At 32.0% G+C, this 21087-nt stretch overlaps 2 protein-coding genes across 2 annotated transcripts; both read left to right on the top strand.

Annotated features, from left to right (window-relative positions):
* The first annotated feature begins 171 nt into the window (after nt 1–171).
* On the top strand, nt 172–3640 carry LOC11422537 (GDSL esterase/lipase At5g33370). The gene is made up of 5 exons (XM_003618707.4): nt 172–478; nt 1033–1160; nt 1604–1846; nt 2477–2729; nt 2962–3640. The coding sequence occupies exons 1-5, from the start codon at nt 235–237 to the stop codon at nt 3192–3194; spliced, it is 1101 nt and encodes a 366-aa protein (XP_003618755.1). The 5' UTR covers nt 172–234; the 3' UTR covers nt 3195–3640.
* Nucleotides 3641–5267: 1627 nt separating this feature from the next.
* Nucleotides 5268–11081, top strand: LOC11408825 (uncharacterized). Its single transcript, XM_003618705.4, has 8 exons — nt 5268–5651; nt 8356–8436; nt 8530–8589; nt 9533–9576; nt 9957–9999; nt 10098–10169; nt 10425–10526; nt 10793–11081. The coding sequence occupies exons 1-8, from the start codon at nt 5337–5339 to the stop codon at nt 10910–10912; spliced, it is 837 nt and encodes a 278-aa protein (XP_003618753.2). The 5' UTR covers nt 5268–5336; the 3' UTR covers nt 10913–11081.
* Nucleotides 11082–21087: the final 10006 nt, after the last annotated feature.

Raw genomic sequence — 21087 nt, 5'->3', positions numbered from 1 at the left:
AACAATGCCACCATTTACAGAAACATAACATAAAAGTCTTGCAATTATTTTTTTTTGAAGGAAAAAACCTTGCAACTATTAAAGAGCACCTAAAAGCAGCCTCCTATGTTAGTAGAATCACAATAATACTATGAAATAAATAATTCCCTATTATATAAAGACTTGAATCATGTACATTTTTCCACATCCACACATTTCTAAAAACAATAGTCAATTTTCAAACACTCATTTTCAATGGCATCTTTATCAAGTTTTGTTGCTTTGGTCATTTTAGTTGTTGGAGGAATATTTGTTCATGAGATTGAAGCTATTCCAAGAACATTCTTAGTGTTTGGAGATTCACTTGTTGATAATGGAAATAACAATTACTTGGCTACTACTGCACGTGCTGATGCACCCCCTTATGGTATTGATTATCAACCATCTCATAGACCAACTGGTAGATTCTCCAATGGTTACAATATTCCTGATATTATCAGTAAGTTTAATTTCATTTCATATGTGTTGATATATATTGCAATATTTTGAATGACCCTTTGTTTCAACATTTATTTATTTCAAGGTTTAACTTGTTATATGATGCATTTCTATTGTTTCTACTTTGTAGTTTAAGCAATGTTTTAAAAACCGAAATGAAAATCTAATCGGTGATATTTAAGGGGAATGACGTAATTGGTTCAATCAGTTCAATCACGGTTAAATTGGATGATTAATAAATATAAATTAAGAAGTAAAAAAATTAAAACCGGTTGAAAAAACTAGTTCAACTGGTTCAATGAGACTACTATACAACAATGATCAAACCAATCATAAAATTTGCCGATTTATGGTTCAACTGGTTTGATAGATTGAATCGGCTGGTTCGGTCAGGCTTTTAAAATATTGAATGACCTTTCTTGTTAGAACATCCATTTCTTTTTGCCTAAAAAATAACATTCATTTCTTTTATAACCTTCAAATTTCATCATGCACATTTGATTTGAAACCTTTTTGTATATGCATTTATATCTAACTAATTGAATTATTTTTCAGGTCAGAAACTTGGTGCTGAGCCAACATTGCCATACTTAAGTCCTGAATTAAGAGGAGAAAAGCTTCTAGTTGGAGCTAATTTTGCTTCAGCTGGAATTGGAATACTCAATGACACTGGGATTCAATTTGTAAATTGATTCTTTTTCTAATTTCATTATCCAATTTTATACTCTAACCATTCTTGTCAATAATTACTACAACGTTTATCTTTTTAGCAACAGTTGAAAATTGTTGCCAGAACTGTGAAAAACGTTGCCTAAAAGAATAGGCGATGATTTTCAGGCGTCTCCTATGTGAGCGTTGCCTATTGTCTTTGGCGACATTTAATGCATGTTCAAAAGTTAAAATCTTAACACCGACACATTAAAATAAATAAATAAATAAATGGCTTAAATATATTTTAGGCCCCCACAAATATTTCACTTTTCGCTTTAGTACCTATAATTTTTCTCTCATTTTTCAGGTGCTAAAAATATATTTAAACTTAAAAAAAATTTAACTTCAAAAATTTAAAATTGAGGATTTATTATTATGCACATGGAAATGACTAATATAGATGCAAATTTTGCAGATAAATATCATAAGAATGTATAGACAATATGAGTATTTTCAAGAGTACCAAAGTAGGTTAAGTGCTCTTATTGGTGCATCACAAGCAAAGAGTCGTGTGAATCAAGCACTTGTTCTCATAACTGTTGGTGGCAATGATTTTGTGAATAACTACTACTTGGTGCCTTATTCTGCAAGGTCTCGTCAATATCCATTACCTGAATATGTCAAGTATCTCATTTCTGAGTACCAAAAACTTTTGCAGGTAACACCCTTTAATGAGAATTATTTGATTAATATTTAATATACATCTTTTAGGTACAACTAATCAAAAGCTTAGGTTAACATCATAACAACCTTAGCATGAATTTTAAGGAATAATTTGATGGTACTTTTCATAGAAAATAAATCAGTTTATAAAATATTTTTGATTTTTTTTTAGAACACATATTATTTGTTTGGATTTTTAGGTTTTAAAATAATGAATTTACTAAATGAAGTTAATACAACAACTTTATTTTTAAAATATTAATAAACTAAAATAATTTTCAAAAATAGTACATCCAAGATTTGAATGTCTTTAGCTAGGTGTCTTTGACTATTGATCCACTAATAAATCAATGACTAATTTTCTTGTACCAAAAAAAAAAAAAAATCATTGACTTTTAAAAAAGAGCTTTACAAAGTAGGGACTCAAAAGGAGTATTTTTATTTCCTTCTGTTTTTAAAATGAAAATAGATAATACTTATTTCAAAAAATAGTTTCTTTTTGACAAAAAAAAAATTGAACTACTTTATAAAACAAATTTCAAAAAAGTAAAAAATAAAAACACAATCAAACAAGTCCAAGGATAATATGCATATGCTATTTCTCATAGTTATATATATGATGCAGAAACTATATGATTTGGGAGCTAGAAGAGTTCTTGTGACAGGAACAGGACCTATGGGTTGTGTTCCTTCAGAAATTGCTCAACGTGGAAGAAATGGACAATGTTCAACTGAACTACAAAGAGCTTCATCATTGTTTAACCCTCAACTTGAAAACATGCTTCTAGGACTTAACAAGAAAATTGGCAGGGATGTTTTCATTGCTGCAAACACCGGGAAAACACATCTTAATTTCATTAATAATCCCGGTCAATACGGTAATTACTCTAATCTTATATTCAAAGCTTTAAATTGCAGTTGCAGTCGAAACAATCATCACAAAAAAAAAAAAAAATTACAGTCATACGACACCAGGGTCTAAAACGAAAGAATCTTCATATTACAATGTTGAAATCTAACTTTTTTTTACAAGGGGTAAACCCAGAGCCGTTCATATTACAGGGGATAAATACATATTAACCCTAATATTTTTGTTGTTGCTTTGACCAGGATTCAAAACATCTAAAATAGCTTGTTGTGGACAAGGACCTAACAATGGAATTGGACTATGCACACAACTTTCCAACTTGTGCTCAAATAGAGACTTAAATGCATTTTGGGATGCATTCCATCCATCTGAAAAGGCAAACAAGCTTATTGTGAATGATATTATGACAGGCACTAAGGCTTACATGAATCCAATGAACCTTAGCACTATCTTAGCATTGGATGCTACCACATGAAGATGAAGATTGTTGTTCCCACATCAAAGGGTGCTAGGAAATACCATGAAAATATTAATATTTAACTTCTTCGGCAGTTAACTGATGATGGGTTTTAACCGGCGGCAGTTAACTATCGATGTAATTCGAGGTTAAAATTATCATTTGCTGGTGTTTCTTAGCATTGTTTGGAGTGTAGACAATAATCTTCCATGAAGATAGGGTATAACCTAATTAATAAAACCAAGCACAAGTATTTGCATTGGATGCTATATTTAGTTCATGATGACATCTCTAGCTCATTGTTTTTTTTTTATTATGTTAACTTTGATTTATTGTGTGCTCTTTATGATTGTAACTTTTGATTTATAGTGTGCTCTTTATGATTGTGAAACATGATCAATAATAGAGAGAAGCTTCCTTTATGTATTCCTCCTTAGAATGTTGTTACGTTGTTTTTTCTTTTCTTGTTGGTGCACCTTTGTGTGGAAGCTATATCAAAAGTACTAATTTTATGTACCTTGCTTTGAAATAATTAAAAAGGTTTATTTTTCTTCTTCCTTTATGTACGTAGTACTAATTTCATGTACCTTGCGTTGAAATAATTTAAAATTGCTATATCAAAAGTTATTAGTGGTCATTAAAAAAATCATTTTTTAGATTGGTTGAATAACTGATGTATTTGATCAATAATATAGACTAGATGCATCAATTATTCAAGCATAAAAATTGGTTTTTTTTCTTCTTATAATAGAAATAGGAGAGAATATACTTTTGGCGCACGATAGCATCCGGATAGAACTGGTCAATTTAATCAAGAAACTCAAACTTGATAATATAACAAAAGTATACATTTATTTATAAGCAATTTCGAAATGGCATAAAATAATAAAATAATTTGGACAAATTTACATGCATTGCTTAGCTTAGATACTTATCATGCTCTTCACAAACATTATGACATTGTGATTGGTCAATGTCACTAATGTCATCCAACTCTATATCACCTAAGTGCTACCCTACAACATAGTAAGTGATATGAACCTGAATTCAAGAGATAAAAAACATATATTATTGGTTAAAAATAGAAAACAGTATGGAAGAAAAACCTTGTAATCCTAAAGCAAAAACTTCTTCACAGTGCTAAGTGCTAACAATGTATCTCTGCATTCATAGTTCTTAAGTCTAATTTTTTGAATAGTCTCAAGCAATGGCTGAATGGCGTTATTTATGATACTAATAACTGCACTTTTACGGACCCTCCAAATCATAGGTCTAGTAACTGCATCAAAAGTTACCCTATCAATAAGTAGAAACAAGAATAGTTAAGTCTTATCCCACTAAATAAGACGAGACTTGATTGTTCTTTAGATGAATCAAAGAGAGTCATAATGCTCTATCAAATATCATATTTCTATCAAACTCATTGACGTTTAGATTTTTTTCTGATAGTTTATCTTATATTTTTATTTTTGAGGAATTTATCTTATAATTTTATAGTGATTTAACTCCCCTTTATATGATTCACTATCCTTTACTACATTGTAAGAAAATTATAGTAAGAAATCATTTGAGGGAAATTATGGTAGTTGTAAGATTTTAGTTAAAACAACACTAAAAGTTTACCTATTTTGTGTCCTGATAAATTAATAATTTCTTGAATGTGATATTAACATTTTTGACTCATTTAACTACATTGTTTTGACAACAAAAAACTGGTAGAGATGTTTTCATTGCTGCAAACACAACGAAAATATATGTTAATTTTGCTAATTATACTCAAAGTTTTAAATTGCATTCTCTGTTGACATTATGAATGAAATTATGGTCGTAAGGTAAGTTTTTTATGCTTGTGCAATCTCATTGCACTTGTAAATTTGGCCACATTAGTCGAATTTTCACAAATTTTTGTAACACCACGTTATTTATACATACATGCGATTTAAAATCTCCCCTTTTTGTCCCGTGAGCATAGCTCAGGTATTATATGCAGGAGTTGGGGTTCGAATCCCGGACACCCCAACCCCTGCACATATTGTGCATTATCGGGACTATTCTTTATTGATTTTAGGTGGTTGTAAAATGTAAATTAACGGTCCATATATATCGAGCTCTAATTTTTTCCAATGAACCAAACACGAGTTTGAAGTCTTCATCATCTCCATGATTCCCCTGAAAACTTATCAACACCGTTCTCCCTTCATCTTCTCCTCCATTTCCAAACCAAACCCACTTCACCCTCACTTTCTCTCTCTTCCACCATCTCCACCATTGAAACTTCCTCTCAAACTCAAACCATGTTCGTTCCCTCTTCAAAGGGTTTCAAATATTGAAGTGGCAATTTTCAACAATGAAGAAGTTAAGGATTTGTCACCAGAAGGGGAAGTGTATCAGAAGACACTTCAGTTGGTTGAATGTTCCATGTTTGCTGCTCTTACTGGGTTGGTCTACTTCTTGAGTAATGCTCTTGCTATTGAGGTTTGTTATTGTGAATTCAAATTTCGGTTTTTGGTTTTTATATAGGTTTGTTTGGCTAAGGAACTAGAATAGAATAATGGGTTTGTGTTCTTTTTCGTTGATAATTGATAAGCTATAGGAAAAATTGGATTTTTATTTGTGTGGTTTGGTTTACTTTCTGTGTAATTCTCTTGCTGTTGAGGTTTGTTATTGTTAATCAAAATTTGGGTCTTGTTTGGATAAGGAAATAGAATAATGGGTTTATAATAAATTTGGTTGAAAATTTGGGTCTGTGTAATCACATATATCGATGTCGCACCTTCATTCAAAAGTGTTGGTGCTTCGAGGGCTCCGACAAAAATTGGATCTTTGTTTGTGTGGTTTAGTCTATTTCTTGAGCAATTCACTTGCCATTGAGGTTTGTTATTGTGAATTAAAATTTGGGTCTTGTTTGGTTAAGGAAATAGATTAATGGGTTTATATTGTTTTTGGTTGGCTCTAAGAAAAATTGCATCTTTGTTTGTGTGATTTGGTCTACTTCATTGAGGTATGTTATTGTGAATCACAATTTGGGTGTTTGGTTTTTATGCAGGTTTGTTTGGTTAAGGAACTAGAATAGAATAATGGGTTTTTGTTCTTTTTGGTTGAGAATTGATTAGCTATAGGAAAAATTGATCTTTGTTTGGGTGGTTTATTAGTGTGAAACAAAGTTTAGGACTTTTTGTTTTTATATAGGTTTGTTTGGTTAAGGAATTAGAATAATGGGTATGTATAGTTTTTGGTTGAACATTGGTTAGTTATAACATAAATTGGATTTTTGTTTGTGTGGTTCGGTCTATTTCTTGAGCAATTCTATTGCCACATAGGTTTGTTATTAAGAATTAAATTTTGGGTGTTTTGTTTGATAAGGTTTGTTTGGTTAAGGAATTAGAATAATGGGTTTAGCTCTAACCTCTGAAGCACCAACACGTTCATGAACACAGCACAGACACTAACTCGTTGATACCAGTGATAATTTGAGAAAATTGATGTAATCACGTGTATGTGTCCTGTCTGTGTTAGACATTAGACACACCTTCATTCAAAAGTTTCGGTGCTACAAAGGCTCCAACAAAAATTGGATCTTTGTTTGTGTGGTTTGGTATACATTTTGAGCAATTCTCCCTCGCCATTGAGGTTTGTTATTGTGAATAAATTGGGTCTTTTGTTTTTATATAGGTTTGTTTGGTTAAGGAAATAGAATAATGGGTTTGTGCTCTTTTTGCCTGCAAATTTGTTAGCTCTAACAAAAACTGGATTTTGTGTGGTTTGGTCTGCTTTTTGTGCAAATCTCTTGCTATTGAGGTTTGTTTTAGTTAATCAAAATTTGTGTCTTGTTTGGTTAAGGAAGTAGAAAAATGGGTTTGTATTAGTTTTGGTTGAAAATTGGTTAGCTCTAACAAAAAATGGATTTTTGTTTGTGTTGTTTGGTCTACTTTTTGAGGGATTCTCTTTCTTGCTATTGAGGTTTGTTATTGTGAACCAAGATTTGGGTCTTCTGTTTTTATAGGTTTTGTCTGGTTAATGAAATAGAATAGGATAATGGGTTTGTGTTCTTTTTGGTTGAAAACTGGTTAGCTCTAACATATGAAGCACCGACAGAGACGCGAACACGACACTGACACTAACACGTTGATACAGGTGATAATTTGAGAAAATGGATGTAATCGAATGTAATCACATGTATTGGTGTCGTGCTGGTTTCAAACACACCTTCAATCAAAAGTGTCGGTTTGGTCAATTTTTTAAGAAATTCTCTTGCCATTGAGGTTTGTTATTGTGAATCAGAATTTGAGACTTTGGTCTTTATGTAGGTTTGTCTGGGTAAGGAACTAGAACAATGTGCTCGTATTCTTTTTGGTTGAAAATTGGTTAGCTCTATTAAAAATTGGATTTTTATTTGTGTGGTTTGGTCTATTTCTTGAGCAATTCTCATGCTATTCAGGTTTGTTACAGTGAATCAAAATTTGAGTCTTTGGTTTTTATATATGTTTGTTTGGTTAAGTAACTAGAATAATGGGTTTGTATTCTTTTTGGTTGAAAATTGTTAGCTCTGGGAAAAAGGGGATATTTGTTTGTGTGTAAGGTTTGGCTAAGAAAGTATAATAAGTTTATAGAAATAGATTTTCAGGGGAAAATTTGTCTTAAGTTGCAATCTCGACTATTGATAAAGTCTGAACGGTTGAAACTGATTTGTGTAATTTATCATATGAACCATCTGATCTTACATGAATGGTGTTGATCATTGTTCTAAATTGCTGTTATTGTTACACTGCAAACCTTGATATTGCAACAAAACGTGGGAAAATGTGACTGATGCAGCTGTAATTACGGGTGCAAAAGCCTTTAAAACCTTTATATTGCAATCACAATTGCTGCTGCGGATCACAGTTTCAAACTATGCTGTTGATTTCACTAAATTTGTGACTGCGCAGATTGCCTGCTGAGGGTCTTCTTTTTTTGGGGTTGAAAATTGGTTGGCTCTAACCAAACTCGAATATTTGTTTTTGTGCGAGGTTTGGCTAAGAATGTTGAACTATGGACATTGTTTTCTTTATTTTTTTTAGGTTAGAATTGGTTAATATTAACAAAAATGGGTGATAGAGAAGTTTCAATTCGTGTTTTAGGTATTTAATTTATTTTTGGCCTCACTATTCTGTTTTTTGTTTTTGTTTTCTGGTTGCAGAATTACTTTAGTTGTTTCTTCTCGTTGCCAATAGTGATATCATCGATGAGATGGGGTATTGATGCTGGAAGGAAAACTATGGTTAGAATTGCTAGTTGCTTAACAAAATGCAATGAATAATTCTTGAATAGTTATTCTTGCATTATGATCATATTTTTTTTGTTCTTGTTGTAGGTTGCAACAACTATACTTTTGTTTGTCTTGTCCGGTCCAGTAAAAGCTCTAACCTATCTGGTGAGCTTGCTTTTAACTTCATTGGTTAAGACTCTCGACTCTGTGTTTTCCTTCTAGTTGTCGGTAATTTTTAATTTTATTAAAAACACTAACGAAAGATCAAACTGTTCATTTTGTGAGCTACAAGAACATTTTATGAGACTGGAGGTTATATTTATATTTGATCATATACTAATTTATAAACATTGTGTTACTTTTTTGCCTGTTTGACATAATATAATTATAATAAGTGTATTCAATCAATTCGAGGTTCAAATCGTGTGAATCGGAAGACTCAATTTCCGATTTGTGAATCGAATCTTATGATTGTAAGATACATTACCAATAAAATTATGACATTTTTATGTAAAAACCAGTGACACGTCAAAATCGTAAGCTGGTATATCATATATGAACCTCTATATAATTCTAGATTCAAGTCATAAATCAAATGAAAAAGAAAAGCGTATGGCATTACAAAGTTGACAAAAAAACAGTGGCTGGTTATACTAAATTTAAGTAGAAATCACTTGAATGAATCGGGATTAAAGATGAAATCCATGTCTAAAATAGATACACACTAAGGATTCATACCGATTGAGTTCAGCTTTGTACCGAATTGAAATTGAGACATGACTCGCATGTATTGTAAGATACTGATAATCTATTACCATGCATTGAACATGTGACTTATATTTTCTCCTTCTAGAGACGGTAGTTGTCGATGAAGAGGTTTACTAGAGACTCCATCTAGATGACTTGCCAATATTTTGCATATGAAATAACTAAATCAACACCATAAACCATCTTTTGTAAGAACTGCAGATTTGAATGTTGAGAAACTTAATGTTGGTGCAACAAAAAAAATTGCTTCCTTTTTTCTTCCTTTTGCGGCAAATAGTGTAGTGTAGTGAAACTTCCTATAAATTACTTGATTTGTGAATATTTTATTTCTTTCATGCAGCTTAAGCATGGTATAGTTGGTTATACAATGGGTACTCTGTGGAGGTATGTCATTCATTCACTGAATAATGTTTTCTTAATTAACTTTCCACGTAACTTTATTTGAATTAAGATTATTGTTCTCTGTAAAATGCAGTGAATCATTAACCATGATGCACATTTTTTAATTCAAGTTAATCACGAATCACGATACATATTTCCTTATCTACACCTTTTGATAGTATGCACATTTCTACTGCAAGATTATGAAATGTTTTCATATTCTTACAAAGATAGAAATTGTGAACCACTGGTCCTTTTTTAGTTGAAATAAGCTAAGTGTGTGTTTGGAACTTTGGTTATGTGGTGACAAAAATTGATTTTGATAAAAGTAAGTTGATTTTGTAACTGCTTTCTGTCTTCTTTTATTTTTTGCATCTTATCAGGTTGGAAACCAGTTGGAGCCTGTCAGTTTTCTTGTGCGCAATTGTAATGTTTGTCACCTTTAACCTCAATCTTATACCCGTTTGATGTGATTATATTTTTTCACAATATTTTCATAATGGAACCTTATTCATGTTTTACAGGTAAGATCGATCGGTGCCGTTGGCTTTGTCTTGATTTCATCCTTTTTGATAAGGGAAAACATACTAGCTTTGGTAATGAATTCCACAATTTTATCTCCTAATTTTTCGTTCATCGTAGTACATGTTTGGATTGTCAGTGACATTAACAAAATCACAGTATGACACTATGATCGTGGCAAAAGCTACACCTTAGATCTTTAATAAAATCAGACTGCCAAGTGATGTCGCCAAACTCACAATCGATCCAAACATGTTCTTATACCACAAACCTATTGACGTATTTGTTTTCCTTTTCATTCATGTTTTTCTCGTGCAAACGACTTGTAGATCACCATTAACATTCACGCTTCTCTTACATTTGTGCTGACTGCTGCTGGTGTCAATTCAATTCCTTCAATGAACTTCATATATACCCTATTTGGGATTTTGGTATGTTACATTTTTTTGAGTGTTTATATTGACTTGACTTATATTCTATGAAGCACGGACACTTCTCAGATTAGCCGTGTCCCGGTGTCGGATGCATGTCGTGTCCGACACCGACACATATAATTACATTGAATTATGTGATTTTCTCAAATTTTTAGCGGTGTCGGGGTGTCTGTGTTGTGTCCGGTGTCTGGGTCCGTATCCGTGCTTCATAACTTATATTTCTTGAGGTATTGAAACATTCTTGATTTGCTTTTTTGTTTCAGGTTTTGTTGAATGGTGGATGTTTCATGTTCTTGCTGCACATGTTGTATTCTGTTTTTCTTACTAGAATGGGAATGAAGTCTTCACTAAAATTGCCAAGATGGTTAAAGAAAGCCATTTGAAACCATATTCAATTTGAATCTCATTCTTCTATTAGTAGTTTTATACCATAATGTAAAGTGAACTCAAATTAACTACCAATTTTGATTGGACCTTTTATGTACAATTTTACCCTTGAATACATAACTTAAACAAACTTTACTTGTTATCAAAAAGAGAATTTCTACTGTATATTCGGCAATTCGACATGTACGGATTGATTCAATCTTTAAATTAATAGTTAAATGTTTTTTTTAAAGAAATTATTTCCTATCGGTTAAAAAATCATAATAACTAAAGGTTATTTGCCAAAAGTGTCGGCAAAATTAAATTAAATTTATTCTGAAATTTGTTACTCATAATAATAGTGAATATTGAATAAATTTTACAATAAAATGTAAAATAATAGTATAATGCTTATAAACAATGAAACAATCTTTCTTAACAATGATTTTTAATTTTGTTGGTTTAGAAAACATTTAGTTAATTTTAACTTATTTTGAGTATGTATTGCATCTAGTTTACATTCAAATTCCCAACTACCAACCTTATTCTCATGTAGTAGTCTTCAATGTTTTGCTCTCTTGTTTGGGAGTAAATTCAAATCAATAAATGCCATCAAAAACTGTAACAATTTCCAATATAAAGAAGAGCTCAGACCCTCCATGTTGCAAAGAGAGTTGAACTTGTGTTAGTTTTATTTCATTCATTCTTGTGTCCATAGTCTTAGTAGAAACTATATTTGTTCTTCTTCTCTTTACACGTACCCTTCTCATTCAAATTCAAGTTTTTTTTTTTAGCTTGATAAGCTTTTGAAGCCTCATTTCAACAAACACCTTTATAATTGCAAGATTGTTCTTTCACTCTAAATGTTATTTTTGCACAACTGATCTATTTCCCCTCTTCTTCTTCCTTGGAGGTTTATAACACAAATTAATGGACAACCATAACCAGACACAAAATTGGATACAAAAAATCAAATTTGTTCATATCTTTCGGTTGGGATCTGTAGTTATGAATGTTGTGACAAAGACAACTTGACCATGATTGTGCCTTGATCTCTATAATTGCATCTACCTTTGAGTTCAATATGGAGAAAACGTTATGTCATTCTGCCAAGAAATAATTGGGAAAACTAATGAGTGGAAAGGTGTGTGTACTGAAGGTGAGAAAAACACAAGAGAGGGGGGGGGGGGGGTTGGGGTTGAATTGTGTTTTCTTTTTCTCTCTAAAAAAAATTCTTCTTCTGATAAAACTTCAGAAGCAGTTTGTGAATGCTTCTGATGAAATGATCAGAATCAGATATGCAGCGGAAAAGATCAAAGCAGAGAAAAGAAAAGCAAGACACAAGCAGTTATCCTGGTTCCTTCCACAAATCGGAAGTAGTCCAGTCCCCCTTGCACTTCCAAGGAGATTTCACTATAATCACGAAGATTACAAAATGCTCAATACTCTCTAAGTATGAGACTTCTCAAAAATGCTTAAGCACACACGCAAGAGTCTTCCAATGCTCAAGCACTAAGCAAGAGTCTTCTAATGCTCAAGCACGCAGGCAAGAGGCTTCTGATCAAACAAAAATACAATGAAATAAGTTTGACTTGAACACTTGATATACAATCAGTGGTGTTCACAATACAATACGTTAAAGACTCTAGACTTTTGAATTTCTAAGATGTATCAAATCAGTGCAGAAATTCAGTGTGCTTTGTAGAATCAAATTGACAGAGTTTTGGCGCTTTTTAACTTGTGTATATCTTTCTACAATCTTCAAGTCTTCACTCCTTTATATAGAGGTGTGAAAGAGACGTTGAGATGATTAGCACGTCTAAAGAGTCGTTTGGAATCCTTTGATCATTCACCAGTAATCCTTTGCCTGATTTGGGTGTAGTCCTTTGAAGAATTAGCTTCAAATTCATTCCCATCTTGAAGGCACAAATTCTGCTGGCATAGCTGTTGTCTTGTCTTGTAGCGTGGACAAAACAGAGTAGTGGAGGTAGTGGTTGTACACTTGTACTTTGTCAACTCTGTTAACGAAGGACAAATACTCAGTGCTATCCAAATGACCGTTGATACCTCCCTTTCAATTCTTCGTTCTTCTTAGATAATGTTGAAATGAGAAACAGCTACTTTGGATCTTCAGTTTGAATTTACGGATAAAATGTAGCTTCTGGTGATGATATCGCTTCTGATGAAAACCTTGCTTCTAATGAGCTTCTGCTTCTGATGACGTCATCACTTCAGATGCACTTCAGCTTCAGGGGCACTTCAAGCTTCAGACGCAGTTTTCTTCAGATGCTATGAATTCCTTTGCTTTCCATTGTTCTTCCAAGACCTATTGAAATTACTTGACTAGCATTTGGTCCTGTATACTTGAACAATTATTAGTAATAACCAATTGACAATTTTTAATACCTTGTTATCATCAAAACTCATTAAGGTTCATTGTAAAACACATTTTGTTCCAACATGTACTACTGCTATGGAAGCTAACTACAACCAGATGTTGGCAACGGAGAATGATACAACTCAAGAATTGAAAATATTGTGATTTGTGGTCTGTAATAAATATTTGTATTTCAATGTTTCTTGAAACAACTTAGACTTGGTCTGTAATAAATATTTGACTTAGTATTTCAATGTTTCTTTAGAACAATTTGAAGACAAACAATATGAAATAGACATTCGTATTTCATTCTCATAATCTTGCATTTTGAACTAAATTAAGTTACTGTAGTTTACTTTAGGTGAGTATTTTAGGTGACATCAAAGCTCTCGATGGAAACGATATTTCAACAGCTTTCAAATGACTCAAAGGTAAGTAGAATCACTACTAACAAGTTTTAAAGATTTTGTTTAAGTTATGCGATTAATTGATTATATGTGAGTAAATAATTCACCTTATAAGAGTTTTTTTTTCTTCTACTTGTGAGAGTTAATTTCTCAATGATATGTTACTTTTTAGTTATGTGATTAACTCTCCCAAGTAGAGTTAATTTTGAGTAATGAAGTATATGTGAGTAAATTAACATGTCATTGATTACATGTGAGTATTTTAGTAATAAAGTTAATTCTCTACATGTTAATTTTTAAATCAAAGACAAGGATATACTTGAATTTATCCTTGTACTTGAATTTATGTCTATCACGCCAAACTAGTTATATTTGAGAACCAACTGAACATTGAAGACTAATAGATGAGAAAAGGTTGGTAGTTGGAATGTACACTTACCAATCAAATTGCACTAAGTGATTAAACTTTATTTTGAGGCAAAATGATTAAATTTGTATCATCAGCTTTGGGACCTCAAGCCCCCGTTAGTTACATATATAATGCATGAAAGCATACAAATTTTTCTTAAAATTTAGTTCAATCCAAGTCACACTATATGTTGATGATTTTATTAAAATGATAATAAAATAGTAATATTATATTATTTCTTAGGGGAATATTTAAACTCTTTATGTGTAACGTTATTATTTGAAAACATTTTAATTGCATTCAAAACCAATTAACCCATGGTTTTAAGGTTGTTTAACCGCAAATTGAATGAATTAATTGGTTTAATGCAAAAAGTTATGACCAAGTCATGAAAATGCTTTGACACTATAATAGAATGAGAGTAATTTTGTCATCGTGAACATATCTCGATTGGCAGGGACATGCATTGTTATATGTATGGGTCGGAGTTCGAACTCCGAACACCCCACTTATTCACCTTAAAAAATATAAATTCTAACCTCTAAACTATTTGACAAAAAAAAAAATGAGAGTAGTTTTTCAGATGATTTTTTGGTTGCTTTGAAAAGAAAAAAATATAGTAAAGAAAGATAAAGAAACTTTGTTTTATTAATTTGAGGAGTCTTCCGAACAATATTGATATAGTTGAGGGTGTTTGGTTTGATGAGTTCTCTTTGTGCAAAGAGTACTCATAGTCAAGTTTGAAAAGGTTGTTTTATCTTGGGGACGACGAGGTAAGAAAAATTTGTTGCATCATTCACGTCGAACTGTTTTGAACATTATCCAAATCATTTTGTGTTCGAACAATCTCATTTGTGACATTATCTAAAGCAAAATAGAAAGAAGTATTTTCTTTGTCTTTCGCCAAATTATGCTGTCTGTGCATAGGGTCCTGATTGTAACAATGAACTAAACATGATAGTAAGAAACATATATGGTCCTTAATCTCTTAGCCATATGATCAATCATATATATAATTTGCAGAGATTTATAGTGTATAATAATAAATTGCACTGTTTATTTATATTAGGAAGTTTGTTCTAGTTCTGCATGGTGATGAGTGCTCTCAAATTCCGCTGGTGTTGTAAAGGAGTTAATTAGCAACTATTAACATTGTGATGCAAATACTACCTAACATATCTTTGAGTTTCTACGAAGTTGCTTGATGATGTCAAAAGTTAGTTTATAGGTTTGCTTGTATAATCATCATTGTGAATTTAGACCTACCTATCAAGGTGGAAAATAAAATTGATATCAACGATAGTTAACGACCTATTAGATCAACCACAATTAACCACTGTTTCTAACATAAATGTGTTTTGGTGTGTATGACAGGTTTGAAACGACAGTCAACTACCGATTACCGGTAAACGAGAGTTTATTACCGCTAATGGCCAGCATTGTAGGGACCAAAGGCGGGCCATGACCCCACCCTCAAAATAAAAAGTTTTTTTTTTTTTATTAATACCTCAAATTCGTGATTGAATTTTTAAAAATTGGTCAAATTCGTCCCTGAATTTTGCGAAATATTTATTTAGTCCCTGAATTTTACAGGCGTCCATCAAAATGGTCCCTCCGTCCAAAAGCTCCATTAGTGGTGATGATGTGTGCTCTTATATGCTGTGTTGTGTCAACAAGGCAGCCACGTGTACAAGGACTAAGTGTCATAATTCGAGATTTAACTTTTTAGTGTAAATTTTTCTGTGTATCCAATTATACCCCTCTATTACATGTGTTGTCCTTGATCGATTTGAGACTTACTGTCATAATTTGAGGACTAATTTGATGGATTTTGTTATAATTTAAGGGGTGATATGATTGATTTTATTTGCAGAGAATGTGTACAAGGAGATATGGCATGAGAGGACTAGTGATTTCAAATGGCATGCATAAACAAACACCACTGAGGGGTCCTGCTCCACAAAATCCAACTGCTCCTGGAGTTATTAGAGTTCCAAATCCAAATTACGGGTCATCCGCTTCTACTCAACCCCAATACATGGAGTTTATCCCAACTCCAGGATTTCCAAAGCATTGATGCATGTTTAAATTATGCTTTTGGACTAGTTTATTTAATGCTTTTTGGACTTGTTTAGTTTATGCTTTTTTGAATATGTAATCACTTAAGAACATCAAATGATTTGATGACTTGATGGCTATGTAATGACTTATGAACATCAAATATATGACTTATGATGGTATGAAAATGTCTGTCTTTTTATAATCAAAGTGTCTGTCTTTTACTTTTTACTTTGTTCAACAAATGTATGCACCAAGGATCACAGTGATTCGATTGTGAAAATTCAAGGACCTATTTGATGGTATTTTCACTAATTTGAGGATCGATATGATGAATATGTATATAATTCAAGGACCAATTTGATTGATATTTTTTGACAGAAAGGTTTGATTCATTCATTGACAACCTCTTTTCATTACAACATTACATGGACTTGGCACAATACAATACCATTTTAAACAACTCAATCAAACAAAATACTCCTATCAATATCTTAATCAACCTAAGCTCACTTCCTACACAATCAACTTTATCCATCAACCTTGCCCTCCAAACCTCTTCTCTCCCCTTATCCTTTGGCTTCTCCATCAACCTTGCATTTCTTCCATGACCAGCACCATTGTTTTTAAAATAGCCTAGTTCCTCAACTTCATCAACCCACACAAAATATTACAATTTTCACCATCATTCTATACAATCAAAAGACAAAATCAGTACTATTTAAACAAATCATTCACATGTCACATAACTATTGTTGACAGTGTTGGCTTTTCTTACAACACAAATTCTAGGACACCAGCATTGAAGCTCTCTCACCTCATCATTGTACATATAGCTTGAAGATGAAAACCGACTATTGTAGGTATTTTTGCCCACACGCCTACCACCCATCATTTCTGAACACCGAATCTTCAACAATGACCACTGATTTTTGAATTAGGGTTTTAAGTTTTTTGAATTGGGGAAGAACATTGACATCAATTCATGGAAGAAATTTGGGGGATTTTGAACTCTAGGTGACAAATTATAACATTAGGGTTCCAAATTTATATATTTGGGGAAGAAAGAGTCGTTAATGAGGAAGAGGAGAAAGAGTCGTTAATGAGAAAGAGCCGTTGGCAATTTTCGGAAAATCCATCAATTTGGTCCCTGCTTGCGTGGTATCTGACGTGGTAAGTCTTATAAGAGGTTAATGTTACACGTCACCTCCTTTAACAGACCAACTTAAAGGAGGGACTGATTTGATTGACATTTTATAAATTCAAGGACAAAATATCTATTTCGCAAAATTCAGGGACCAATTTGGCCGATTTTTGAAAATTCAAGGACGAAGTTGAGGTATTAGTCAAAAAAAATTATATAGAGGAAGTTATAGGGTGCGGTTATGGTGCATAAGAAAATCTTTATGCACCCTGCTTAAATCCAGAAATGGTTTTGGAGTACAACTCACAGAAACCATTTCTAAAGCAAAATAGTTTTGGCATAATTTTATACAAAACATACTATAATATACTAGCGTCCAGATGGGCACTCTTTCTACTGCGTTAATGTATTTATATACTTTACTACGTTTTTGACATATTATATTTTCAACATAACTAAAAAATGGATTATACATAAAGTTAGTAAACTAAAAAATGAAAATACATGTTTAATATATAAGATTAGTGTAGAATATATGTTAAGTGAAAATACACTATTGCACTTGAGAAATTAAAAATCACATTATCATTAAAACTTATGTGCCCATTTTTACGCTTTTTCTATGTGCTAACGCATATATAAATATAAAAATATTGTTCATTTAGTGTTCCATGCAAAAATGGAACGAAAACAAAGTTTTGAAATTTTTTTCAATCTCTCTGTCAAGAAGCATAAAATCTCTTTCACTCGGTTATCATGTCATTTACATGACCCAACGTGAAAATATCATAATGATACTAAAATATTACATAAAATTGCTAAATATAAAATTAGAATCTTTCAAATAGAAGGAAACCAAAATATTTGTGAGAAAGACCATGAGAGTGAGAATAGGGGGGTTGGCCTTCAACAAAGTCATCGCGAGTCTGGTTGCCCTCTTGCTGCCACCGTGTGGCTTACGGATTTCTTACATTTTGTATCCATATGTATATATCTCTCCGCCCAAATATCATCTCTGTCAAGGACGACTCCTACCCAAAGACTTAGGTATTCTTCATCCTTTCTTACTTCTCCTTCATGCTGTTTTTTTTATTCATTCCTTATACGTAGCACACAAATTATGATGAAATTACTTTCGTGTTAAAAAAATATAAATTTAAAAGGAAACTACATTGAGAAGTTTGCTCCGTTGGGCTATTCCACGATTAAAAAATTGATACTTGACAATAGGATAATAACTTGTAGGAACTACAATGATGAAAATATATATTGAGTATCTTAAAATGTCAATTATACTTTGAAATTATTTGAAATTGTATGTCGTAATACTTGAACATACATGTATGCATCCCATTGTTGCTTGGCATTTTCACCCCCACTATGTGCTTAGTTTTCATGTTTTTTGCATATTCTCTTAGCAATTTCAACTATACAGTACATCATTTGTCAAGATTGGTTATACTCTTACTTTCCTCTTTTGGTTGAAGAAACCTACAATTCCTTAATACACAAATTAAAATTGTTTAATACATCCAAGCAAGACGATCAAAAAAGCTCTGGTGAAAGATGGACCTCTCCATATCTTGTTCCCCAAGATTCCGATGATCTTTTTTGAAAACATGGTGTTTGAAGTTTTGGTGGAAGATATTTTTTCCATTCATGCCTATTGAGAAGATAATTATTCACACATAGTATAATTATGATGACTCATCAGTTAAATATTTTGTCTTGCAAGACATAAATATGTTGTTTAACATATCATAAAAAGGTTATGTTCAAAAAAATACATATCAGAAAAATAGTGTGGTATATGACGTCGAGAATGATGAAAATAAATATCTCTTGACAAAATCTTGATGGTATTGAAGATTACTGCAAAACTAAAATCTCTATCCTATATGAGGAATGAGACCCAAGAGTTCAACATCGTTCAAAGTGATAAATATAATCATCAATCATACAAAATTCAAAGATATCCATTTTACTTACATAATTCATGCCTTCCACGTTGGTCTTAGAGTTAGAGGCAAAACTTGTCATTACAGTTATGAAACCACTATTTTTATGTCTCTTCTTAAAGAATATTTAAGAACTAAGTAAAAAAAAAATGAAAATGACATTGTTATTTATGAACTTCAATACTCAAAGGCTAAAGTCAGAAATTTTTACGGACTAAAAAATAACTTGGTACAGAAAAAACTTAAAAGTAATTTGTTACAAACATCTAACTCGGTGGAAATATAAAAATGAACATAACAACCTATTCTGATTCATATGGTGACAGAATCAATAATTAATCAACCAAAAATAAATCTAATCAACCCAATAAAAAAAACCCAATAATTAAAACGCTTCATATATATAGTAGAACACACTCTTCTCAAAATTGTGTTAGCAGCGTGACAAAAAATGGAGCAACTACTTAGCCGTAAAATACAATATCAAAGACATAAATAAAGGCAACAAATTAAGGAAGGAATAAAGAATGCATTAAGTCTTTCACTCCAGAGAAGAAATATTGAGTCAAAAAAATCATTCATTCCAATCCATGGGCCAGTAGTTACAGATGCAGTCTCAAACTTGGAGCATCCCCATAGAAGAAATATGAGTAAGAAGAATAAGGAAATCAGAAGTATAAAAAAGAAACAATATGAGTAAGAAAAAATAAAATTAAAGAAACAAAGGGAAGAAGCCCATAATGTCAAACCGGCGACACCTTAACTGCCACGGTCACTATAGTTATTAAAGAACAAATGAAAGAGTAAATTAATGATTTTGTGATAAAAACATAAGGAAATAAAATGTGAAAAAAATAGGAAAATAAAAAAAGGCAGTATGAATAAGAGAAAACATTATAAAAAAATGCACCATATTGAATTGTTACCGGTTATGCATCGTTGTAGCAATTGGAATGAAGTCCTAGTGACAAATACGGCCTCTTCCTTTTTCAGCAATAGTACTCACGGTTGTTGTTGATGAAAAATAAAAACAGAAAGAAAGGAGTAAAAAATTAAGTTGCAATGGAAAGAAACAAAGAAGAGATATCATAGAAAAGAAATTAGATTTCAAGTCACTTGAAACATGCCATACAATTTACCATTTCCTTTCAACTCCTCTCCCTTTAGTTTTTTTTTGGTTATCCCTTTCCATATAAGATATTTGTATACAATTATAAGAAGAAAGGATTAAGGAATGAATTAATTTAAATAGCCCACCTCATTTCATGTTGAGAATATCAATGGAAAGAAATGGTAGTAATAAAAATAAAATAAAAAAGGTAGATGGTGAAATTGTAATCGAAGCTTGTAATGGAAAAGAGGCAGAAGAAGTTACATTTGTTTTTATCAAAAAAGAAGAAGTTACATTTTATTTTGAATTTCGGTAACCAACTTCACTTCAAACAGTTTATTTGTTTTTGGAATATTTGCAATTAATTAGGGGTAAAATAGGAAAGAAAATAGGCTACAACAAAAGAAAGTATTGCCTTTATTAATAGGTATAGATGCAGGGTGCTGGAAACCATTAAATACATCTAATGGTTTTGGAAATATATATTTTGTCCTTGAATTTATTTAGGATTTCCTTATGCACCATAACCGCAGCCGAAGTTATACCCTTGAATTTATTTTTTAAAAAAGAATGATGATACATGTACCACCCCATGTGGCAATACACCCTTTACACCCACACAAAATTCTGACACGTGGCAACCTGGATCCCACATAAATAGAAAATAAAGTGTGGTTGTGAGATGAACTTACCAAAATATCCCTAATACATGGGATGTACAATGAGGT

The sequence above is a fragment of the Medicago truncatula genome, chromosome 6, assembly GCF_003473485.1.
Source record: "Medicago truncatula cultivar Jemalong A17 chromosome 6, MtrunA17r5.0-ANR, whole genome shotgun sequence".
NCBI classification, from domain to species: Eukaryota; Viridiplantae; Streptophyta; class Magnoliopsida; order Fabales; family Fabaceae; genus Medicago; species Medicago truncatula.
This window is presented reverse-complemented; position numbering and strand designations above follow the sequence as displayed.